The sequence below is a fragment of the Alosa pseudoharengus genome, unplaced genomic scaffold (genome assembly GCF_046254945.1).
Source record: "Alosa pseudoharengus isolate Yale_2024_CS ecotype anadromous, Long Island Sound unplaced genomic scaffold, YU_APseudo_1.1 YU_APseudo_1.1_scf_23, whole genome shotgun sequence".
In the NCBI taxonomy this organism is placed as follows: Eukaryota; Metazoa; Chordata; class Actinopteri; order Clupeiformes; family Clupeidae; genus Alosa; species Alosa pseudoharengus.
The window spans coordinates 28,260,260-28,270,960 of NW_027468685.1; the positions used below are offsets into that span (position 1 = coordinate 28,260,260).

Consider the following 10,701-nt stretch of genomic DNA (forward strand, 5'->3'; position numbering starts at 1 on the left):
CAGGTCCGCCCCTGCCTACAGTACTGTATGCGTGGCTCCTGTGTCAGTGAACCTGACGTCAGTGAATTGTGAGTGGCTAGAGAGTATGAATCGTTTTCATTTAGGACTAAACACTCATAAACGGCTCAGCTGGGAATAAGCTACAGTATAGCGACCAAATCAGAGTTTGTGAGGGAAACTGGGTTTAGTTTCAACAGCGGGTAACTGAATAAAGCTGCAACTCCTCAGACTGTATCTTATGTCCGTCTACTCTGTTGCACACAACCTGCTGCAGCAGAAATGAAAGGGGTTATCCCGGAAGGTTTTAATACCTTATTATGATGACCTGTCTGGAACTGAAGCAGGAATGGTTAGCATATTTCTAGGTAATAATACAAAACCCAAGCTAAAGTAATGCAAATATAATACTAAAGCACAACTTAGAACTAGGCCTACTTATGTACAGTACTCGTCCCAATAACGAGTTTGTTTATATGTTTCCCCGACCAGCGTGGTAAAGTGCAAACACATCAGCACAAGACGGCTCTAGATAGGGCTGAGCTCCGGTCTGGTAAGGTTAAATGGCGGATCATTCACGAGAGGATTTTGAGATGCACAGATTCCCAAATGAATGCATATCCACAGATTTTGTTAGAGTGGTGAAATACATTCACACCGCTGACATTATATTGAGGAAAAAGTATAGCCAACCAAGCTCAAGTAGCTCAGTGTAGCCAGACGGACCTTACGTAGGCCTAAATAAGGACTTTAAAAAATATCGGCGCAAATTATCGGCCAGAATTCTGTTATCGGACCGATAATAATATTTTCATTTTTTCACTTATCAGCCAATAATATATCGGCCGCCGAAATATATCGTGCATCCCTAGTACAAACACTTGTCCCTGAGTTGCCTCTCGAGTGTTAAAAGTCTAAAGCTGCTGTGACCACTTACTGTAAGTTGTGTGTGTGTGTGTGTATTTAACTTCCCTCTGTGTCTTTTGATTATGCGTTGTGTCTCACACACACAGATGAAGTGCTGTAAGTACTGGCCAGATGACAGTGAGCTGTACGGGGACATCAAGATCACCCTGCTGAAGACGGAGACACTTGCGGAGTACACTGTTCGCACCTTCGCCATGGAGCGGGTGAGAGAGCCTGTCAACCCTGTCACTCCGTCACTTCTGTCACACTCTGTCACCATTGTTACGGTGTTTAATTGTCAGGCACTTGTCCTTTTATATATCGCTACATCTGTCACAAATGAGCTCATCAAATTTATTGGTGATGGGCTGTTAAACCAAAGACATTTTCAAATGACTTGTCTGTTAAAGGAGAAATCCGAAGCCTTTCCACATGAGGAGACATTTTCACACATAAGGACACAATCCATTTCCTAACCTACTCATGGTGACTCACCCCACCGCCTTCTATTTGTATTTTTGTCGTCACAGCGAGGATACCCTGCCAAGCATGAGGTGTGCCAGTTCCACTTTACGTCGTGGCCCGAGCACGGCGTGCCCTATCATGCCACTGGCCTGCTGGCTTTCTTGCGGCGCGTGAAGGCCTCCACTCCACCCGACGCAGGCCCAGTGGTGGTGCACTGCAGGTAAGCCTCACACTCCCCCCCCCCCCCCCCACACACACACACCTGTATATGTGTATCAGGCATTGACTGGCTCCATGTTGAAAAAAGGCTTATGGCAAAAATACCTCCAAGCCATGAAGAAGTGTGGCATGAGTTGGTATCATTTAAAAAATACATCATTCTGATCTGTTATTTTGATCTGTTGAATTCTGCTGAAATTGCCTTAGAAGGGGGCTCTGGTTTTGTTTTTCAATTGGGTATGGGTCCTCACTGTTACTTCTTCCACTGCCTGAGTTATTTATGTTTAAAATACTGACCTAAAAACCTGTCACTCACTTATTTGACCTTTGACATGTTACCTTTCTGAAGGTTGTTGAATACTGTACAGTACATAAGCTTACTGTCAGATGCAGGTCATGACGTTAATGTACATCATTGGCTCATATTTGACCTTTTCACTCTATTGCTGTGTCAGTATGGGGGCTGGACGGACAGGCTGCTACATAGTGCTGGATGTGATGCTGGACATGGCGGAGTGTGAAGGGGTAGTGGACATCTACAACTGTGTGAAGACCCTCTGCTCCCGACGGATCAACATGATCCAGACAGAGGTAAGATAGATGGAGAATGAGTGGGCCAGAGAGAGAGAGAGAGAGAGAGAGAGGTGGGACAATGAGAAATGATGACAAGGCTGAGAATTGAAGAGGCACTTGAGTCAGAAGGTCTTTGCATTGTAATGAGAGAGAGAAAGAGAGAGAGAAAGAGAGAGATGAAGAAAGAGAGAAACAGAGACATGACAATAAAGGTCTTCTTTGCTTTTACGAGACAAACACTTCATGGAACCTCATCATTGTCAAGAATGTTCTCTCATTCTCTCACATTCTTTGTGCTCAGCAGTGCTCGTCATTCTCCCTTGCCAGTGGCAGACACAGGGACGTGAGCACATAGTCTTTGAGGACGTCATTCTGACTGTCTCACAGGGGCCAAGGGAGGGGGAGACTGAGCGTGTGTTTGAAATATCAGCGTATGCTTCATATTGCTTAGTGACAGAGGTGCCTTGAAGGATTATCACCAGCCGATAGCCTACGAGGGCTCAAGTGATAGCGGCACCTTTCAACCCCTTTGCTAATTTCTCTTTTACATTTCAATGTGCATTTGCTCTTGCTGGATTTTGTGTGGGGACTTATATGAAATGTTTCATATTTTATATTTATTTATCGAATAAGAAACAAATCTGACAGCTGACAGCAGTTGAGGTAGAGGGACTGCTTTTTATATCAGTTGTGTGTGTGTGTGTGTGTGTGTGTGTGTGTGTGTGTGTGTGTGTGTGTGTGACACAGAGATGCTAATATCCATGCAGACACAGTTGTCTGTTAATAATACGATGTATAGATATCACAACCACACATCAGGGGATATGACAGCATTTGCATTTTTACTTTTTATTACAATTCAAAGATTTTCAGTGCTTTCACAATAACTGTGACTCTAGTCATTAGTACTGGAGGATTATTGTTTACTTGTGTTCAAGCCACACTTCCAACTCTTGTGGGATAACAGCACTCTCTGTGTTTAAATATTAATGTCTGGCAGTTTGTCAGTCATCAGTAGCCTAGCACCTCTCATCATTCAATATATCTGTCTCTTTCCTCTTATCAAGAGTAATGCCACCTGCTAAAGCGATGAAATCAGTCTTCAGTGCCCACGCAGTATGATAATATTTATGCTTTACTGTTCTGCTTACTGGTGGTAGTGGCTGATAACTGTGTAAACATGAATATGATTTGATGGCCTCCTGCTTGTGTGTGTGTGTGTGTGTGTGTGTGTGTGTGTGTGTGTGTGTGTGTGTGTGTGTGTGTCTGTCTGTCTGTCTGTCTGTTCCACAGGAGCAGTATGTGTTCATCCATGAGGCCATTCTGGAGGCGTGCCTGTGTGGGGAGACGGCCATCCCGGTCAGTGAGTTTGCCCTCACCTACAAGGACATGCTGCGGGTGGACACGCAGAGCAACACGTCCCAGCTGCGCGAGGAGTACCAGGTGAGAACCACATGCTAACATCTCTCAACACACAGAGAACAGAGGGCAAACAGCTAACAGCTGTTACCTCACTAGCAGCTAGCATATGTTAACTAACAACACCTCCACAGAGAGAGAGAGAGAGAAAGAGAGAGAGAGCAAAGGGCCAAAAGCTAAAGAGGGTGCCTACAGCTAGCATATGCTAACTAACTCACCTCCACAGAGAGAGAGAGAAAGAGATAGCAGAGGGCCAAAAGCTAAAGAGGGTGCCTACAGTTAGCATATGCTAACTAAGATACACACATCCATACAGAGGACCAAAAACAGAGTACCACGCTAAAACTAGCATATGTTAACCTCCACAGAGAGAGATAGAGAGAGAGAGGAAGAAGAAGGCCAAAAGCTAAAGAGAGAGTACCACTCTTCTCCTCAAACAGAGCATCTGAATATGATAGCGAGCACACTGTGTAATGCCCTCAATATGCTAAGATCAGAGGGCTAAAAGCTAAGGAGGGTTGCACACTACAACTACCAAGGGAGCACCACACGCTAACCAACACACCTCCACACTCACAGAGCAGAAGCTAAAGACAGAGTGCCACACTACAGCTATCCTCAGCAGAGCAGAGGCCCATAGGTAATAGAGAGCACACAGTCTAATTCCCTCTAAATGCAGAGATCAGAGGAACAAAAGACAGAGAGGATAGACAGCTAGCCCCATCAGCAGAGAGCAAAGGCCTGACACTACATAGAGAACCAGGCTATATAATGAGGCCCTTGAACACAAAAAAGCATGGGTGTAAAAACTGAAGGTGTGCTTTTACTTAGTGTAATGCCATGGTGTGGTGGTAAGTTCACAGTAATAAAAAGCCTGACCATACACATTTCTTGTTTTGTCATGCTTATTGTGTTTTCCAGAATATTATAGCTATGCACATATTGTTCATGTCACTTTACTGCCAGTTGTTTCACACCCTAATCAACGTTCATTGACAGTGCATATATTCACTTAGCACATGCTATAGCATCCTTTAGCCGTAAAATAGCAGCCAATATCATCCCTGATATAGACTTTACATTCTAGTTCAGGAGACATGCTCATTTATTCACAAAGCACACTCAAGGGAGGATGAGTTCCTTCTGAGTCCAGACATGCTGTTTTGGCTTGAAGGTAAAAGATAGTCCCTGTGTGCAGGACTCTTAGAGCTGAGAGTGGCGTAGCAATGCAACACCGGGTTACATTGAGGACGTTTCAAATCAATTTTGTTCCGACTCCCGAGTGCTCTTCCCTTTTGATGGAAGGGGGAATTGTTTTTAGAAACAGCAGTTGAAAGTCTCTTAAAGGCCAGTTTTTGCAGTGGTGGTGCTAGTGAAGGATGGAGGTGGGGGGGGGGGGGGGTGCTGGATGTGAGAGCTCCCAATTGGAATCCTAACAGGAGGCCTTGAGTTATTTAAAAGGACAGCTTGACAAGAGGAGGCTTCCTCTCAAGCATCGCTGACCATCAGCGGTTTCTCTCAGCAATTTGCCTTTCGAAGGTGAACATTTATTTCCCCACAAAAGTCGCCTACTGCCTTGGCCAACAAGGATCAGTTTTGAATAGTGCTGGAAATTCTCTTCAACGCATAAAAAGTACTAAAATAAATGCCCACCACATACTAATTCAAAAAATGTGATGTCACATAAAGTTAGTCAAGGAACAGCATTCTATGCTCCTCACAGATATTGGCCAACATCCTGCCGCAAGAGTGGTGGTGTTAATGTCAGGCATTGGGCAGGTTTCTGTAATGAAAGTCAGTGCCCATCGCTCCTGCTAATGCTATCTTAATGAGGTGCATCCTCTGGGTCCAGTTAACTTTCTCCCCTTTGCTTCTGGCAAGCCATACTTAATGACCTCGTATGATCACTACCTACCTAATTCCACTTGGTCATGGCTGGATTGGGTAGATTACGGAGCTATCGCAAAGCGGGGGCGTAATCTTGAGGACAATCTTGACATAATTGGAAAGCCTCATTTGTACAGTGGGGTCTGACTGGGAACTGGCACAGGAGGACGTATGTGTATCTAATCTGATCATTCTCTGACCATTTTCACTGAGAAGCTCAGTTTAAGGTCCGCCATTTATCAGAGGTCATCGGAGAAAGTCTTCCCCCTCACCATGAACACTCTCTCGCAGTTTTTCAGAGTGATGCTAAATGTGTTTCTGTGTGGGGAAAAAACAATGTTACCATGGCTTGGGGTGAAAACCCAATGTTACCATGGCTTGGGGTGATAACCCAGTTTTACCATGGCTTGGGGTGAAATTGGAGGCTGTTGAATAAATAGCTGTTGCTTTTCTTTCGCCCTTTTCATTTGAGGCTAGGGGGATGTTTTTTTGCTGGTTCAGAGGATTCTTGCCCTTTGGCGTCTTATCTCACTCTCTCTCCCTCCCTCCCTCCCTCCCTCTAACCCCCCTCTCTTTCTTTATCCCTCTCTCTCTCGCCTTCTTGTCTGTTCCTTTTGTCCTTCACTCACTCCCCTCTTCTTCACTCTAGCTTTTCACTTTTCCGTGCACATAAGCCCTTTAACCTTGTGCTCTCTCTCTCTCTCTCTCTCTCTCTCTCTCTCTCTCTCTCTCTCTCTCTCTCTCTCACTGTCCCCTTCTCTTTGCCCTCTTCTCTTTCTCTCTCTCCAACTTGGTATTTCTCTCTCACTTTTCCCTCACGTTGTTTTTTCTCACTCTTTTCTTTCTCTTTCCTACCCTCTCTTTATCACTCTTTTAGGCTTGCACTTTCATTATTTATATGTCATACAGTATTCCATATGTTTAAGTTTTTCTTTATCTCTTTAATCTCTTATTGTATTATTTTATTCTATTTTTATTATATTATTCTATTTTATTTTATTTAATTTTATTCTCTGTTTTATTGCAAATTGATTGAACCTTGACTGTAAAACCTTGTGGTACAACTGTTTCTAAATATTTGATATCTATAAATCTGACTCGACTAGACTGTTCCACCCTGTATTTTCTCTCTCTCCTGGTCAATAACCCACCAACTCTTTAATTTATCTCTCTCTCTCTCTTTCTCTCTGTATCCTTCCCTCTGGCTCAGACTCTGAACTCTGTGACCCCTCACCTGGATGTGGAGGAGTGCAGCATCTCTCTGTTGCCGCGCAACCGTGAGAAGAACCGCAGCATGGACGTGCTGCCTCCGGACCGCGCGCTGGCCTTCCTGGTGACCACTGAGGGCGAGGGCAACAACTACATCAACGCGGCGCTGACCGACAGTTTCCTGCGGCCGGCCGCCTTCGTGGTGACGCCGCACCCGCTGCCCACCACCACCGCTGACTTCTGGAGGCTGGTCTACGACTACGCCTGCACCTCCGTGGTCATGCTTAACCTCCTCAACCAGTCCAACTCCGCATGGGTGAGTGTGTGTGGGTCTGTGTGTGTGTGTGTGTGTGTGTGTGTGTGTAAGAGTCTGTGTGTGTGTGTGTGCGTGTGTGCGTGTCTGTGCAACTTTGTTTGTGTGTGTGTGCGTGTGTGTGTATGTGTGTGCTTGTCTGTGGGTCTTTGTTTGTGTGTGAGTGTGTGTGTGGGTGTGTGTGTGTGTGTGTGTGTCTGTGTCTGTGTGTGAGTCTGTGTGTTTGTTGTGGGGGTGTCTATGAGTATGGATGTGTGTGGGTGTATGTAAGACAGTGTGTGTGTGTGTGTGTGTGTGTGTGTGTATGCTGTGTTTATCTTTGCAGGCACATGGTGGACCTTTGTGGCTTTTCTCTACCCCCCACCAGCTTAACCATTCCATTATATTTTTGTCATTCTATCTTGACCTGATTGAGGCCTAGGTTATATATAGCAACCTGCAGCCAGTCCACACCGACCTCCCTATTGCCCAGAGCTGCTATCTGTGGCTGTCAGGTCTGCTGTGTCCATAAACTAGCGTCAGTGGCAGCCCTTCTGGTGTCGATGGAGGCGGTGGTAGTGGTGATGGTGGTGGTGGTGGTAGAATGGTGATGGGGCATTTCCACATTGTATGGGTGGAGAGAGAAGGAGGAGGGGCTTGACCTCTGTGAGTCCACCACTGCCAAAGATTGTATATGGCGGAGCAAGATAGTTTGTCGTAGTTCATGTCTATAGGCGCGGAATGGGGATCGAGTCCTGTCTGCATAAGGAGGCGTGTCGCTGACGTATTGATGAGCGTACATAGCAACCAGCCAACAGCAGCAGAATAAATAACAGATGCAAGGTCGATTTTCTCACAAGCACACACACACACACACACAAGCACACACACATGCATAACTTGTGTGCACATGACTTTGTCTACACTTTCCTGTTCTCTTCTCCCTCTCTCCCTCCCTGTCCCCTTCTGTCTCTCTCCATCCCCTCTTGCCTTCTCCTGTCTTTCTCTTCTTATTCCCTTCTTCTCTCCACCTCAGCTCTCTGCTTGTTGACTTGGCGTGTCACCTCCCTCCATACTTCTCTCCTCTCTCTCTCATCAGCTTCCTAAGCCTCCCTGTGTCACTCTCTCTCTTCGTCTCTCTCTCTCTCTCTCTCTCTCTCTCTCATCAGCTTCCTAAGCCTCCCTGTGTCACTCTCTCCCTTCGTCTCTCTCTCTCTCTCTCTCTCTCTCTCTCATCAGCTTCCTAAGCCTCCCTGTGTCACTCTCTCCCTTCGTCTCTCTCTCTCTTTCTCTTTCTCATTCCATCCATACTCTGTCTGCTGCAGTAGATTAGCACTGCTGACATCTCATCTCCACTGGCTGCCTGTCTGTGTGTGTGTCTCTCCCGCCATCTCCACTCACTGTCCCTCTGTGTGTGTGTGTGTGTGTGTGTGTGTGTGTGTGTGTGTGTGTGTGTGTGTGTGTCTGTGTGTGTCTGTGTGTGTGTGTGTGTGTGTGTGTGTGTGTGTGTGTGTGTGTCTGTGTCTGTGTGTGTGTTTGTGTGTGCGTGTGTGTGAGTGAAAGTATGTGTATGTGTGTATGAATATTTATCTCTCCCTCTGTGTGTGCATGTGTGTGTATAAATATGTATCTCTCCTTCTGCCTCATGTCATACTGTTAATACCCTTCCATCAGACTGACAGGGCATTATCGCATTTGCCACAATTTCTCTCACTCTCTCTCTCTCTCTCTCTCTCTCTCTCTCTCTCTGCCATTAACTCTCTCACTTTCTCATTCATTCCCTCAGATTACCTCAACATTTCACCAACCCCCTTTCTGTGTCATTCATTCATTAGTTAATCCATTCATTCATGCATTCATTCTTTCAATAATTCATTCATTCATCCATCACTCAATCCCTCATTCACATTATCTCATTTATTCACCATCTCCATTCACTCTCCTTCCCATAACCCTACGCACATTTCCCTTCCTGACTATCCATCCTAAAGGCCCTTTCACACCAAGGGCCCTATTTTAATGGTCTGAAACGGAAGTGTCTTCGCGCAAAACGCAAGTGACTTTGTGGGCGGATCTTGGGCGCTGATGCTATTTTACCGGCGGGATATTGACTGTTGCGCCCGACGCAAATCTAAAATGGGGTGGTCTGAAGTAGCTACATTAATCATGGGTGTGGTTTGGGCGTAACGTGCAATAAACCAATCAGAGCGTCATCTCACATTCCCTTTAACAACAGGCACGCTTGTTCCATAGCTGATTGCTATTATGGTGGCGTATTTGCCAGGCGCAGCCAGGAGCTTTCACAGCGCTATAATCACTGTTCAGTTGGGAACAGTTAGCTATTGATTTTTCATCTTGACAAAATGTAATACAGAATTGTCACAAAGACATACTTTCCGATGTTTTGGGATCATTCTCACTGAATCACGAGGTTATGAATGCATGGTGATATATTTGCAATGTACAATGTAATCTAACATTACCTCTCTATAGACAATGCATATCTTCCATCAGTTAATCTCTTTTCTCCCGTGTTGCCGCTGGGGCATTTGGGTTAAATGGCATTGGCATGCAGTTCAACATCACGTCTCCTTAAGTCCTCTAACATTTCCTAATTTATGTCATCAACACATCAGTGATTCGTGAAAATGTGTACGCTAGATTTATGCCTATTTTTTCACATGGACACCACACTGATTTCCCTCGAGTGGTAATATTTTTCTTTGAAATTATGTATGGTTTACAGAAATGGGAACTACATTGTATAGATGAGAGGAGCTAAGTGTGCGTTGTGCAGCACAGGCGGCCAAGCAAGGGCTTCGTTTAAGTTGACCTAACTTTCAACTCTGCACAGTATCCCATTAACTGCGTGACAGTAGACTATTTACAATATTTTCTGTAAAGCAGAGTTTGTAAACACATTATCATCAACTTAATTCACGCACAACATTTATTTGAGCAGGAGAGAGAATAACAATGAATGGATGCAGCAACTACAGAAATTGTACAGAAATTGTAACCATACTTGCTGCTTTCTTGTACTATCTGTTGCTGGTTAACAGCACATGAAAAGCTGATTTAAGCTAATTCACTAACTCAAGACTTCAAGGCCATCATGGATATAAAACGTTTTTGAAAATAACGAAAGGATGGAGGGAACATAGCAAAGCTTGGAGTTATTTCAGATGGGCTACAACAAGGTAGGCAAAATTATGGTGCTTAAAACCTTACACAACGGTAAATTGGAACAAAACTAAAAGTAACTTTAGCCTTTATAGGGCTGTAGCCTATAAAGTTGTCCAGATTAATAGGTCGTAATTAGGCGTTGTTGTAAAGATATTGCATGTAGATGTTGTACTTTATAGGCTACTAAATATTTAGGTCACCAATGCACGAACAAAACCGGGAAATGGACAAATATTATCAAGGCTTTGAATGTTTCCGTCTGTGCACGGGGGTGTCTGTAGATTGGTGTGCAACGCATTCATTCATGCAGGCCTGTGGTCATGCATGCCCCCTTAAAATAGCATCTGCATTTTCGCCACAGACTTTAGACCAGGGAGTTCCTGGTCTGTGGCGGAATTGTTTTCTGAAACTGCAAAATATCAACAGTGAACGTTTGCGCCGGAACATGCCCCGTCTTTTCGCTGAACCGCCCCCGTGGGCGCAATCGAATTCCCTAATTTACAGGCATGTACCTGTGGAGGGAAAATTCCAATATGCGCTGACTGCAA

The 10,701-nt window shown here is 44.9% G+C and overlaps 1 protein-coding gene across 1 annotated transcript in view; it reads left to right on the plus strand.

The window, feature by feature from the left end:
* The window catches only part of ptprua (protein tyrosine phosphatase receptor type Ua), a 200,781-nt gene that overhangs the window by 181,149 nt on the left and 8,931 nt on the right, over positions 1-10,701 (plus strand). The window contains exons 23-27 of the mRNA XM_076301037.1: positions 1,011-1,127; positions 1,434-1,588; positions 2,043-2,178; positions 3,454-3,603; positions 6,677-6,991. Of these exons, the coding sequence (XP_076157152.1) occupies positions 1,011-1,127; positions 1,434-1,588; positions 2,043-2,178; positions 3,454-3,603; positions 6,677-6,991 (873 nt within the window). The remainder of the gene's footprint in view (positions 1-1,010; positions 1,128-1,433; positions 1,589-2,042; positions 2,179-3,453; positions 3,604-6,676; positions 6,992-10,701) is intronic.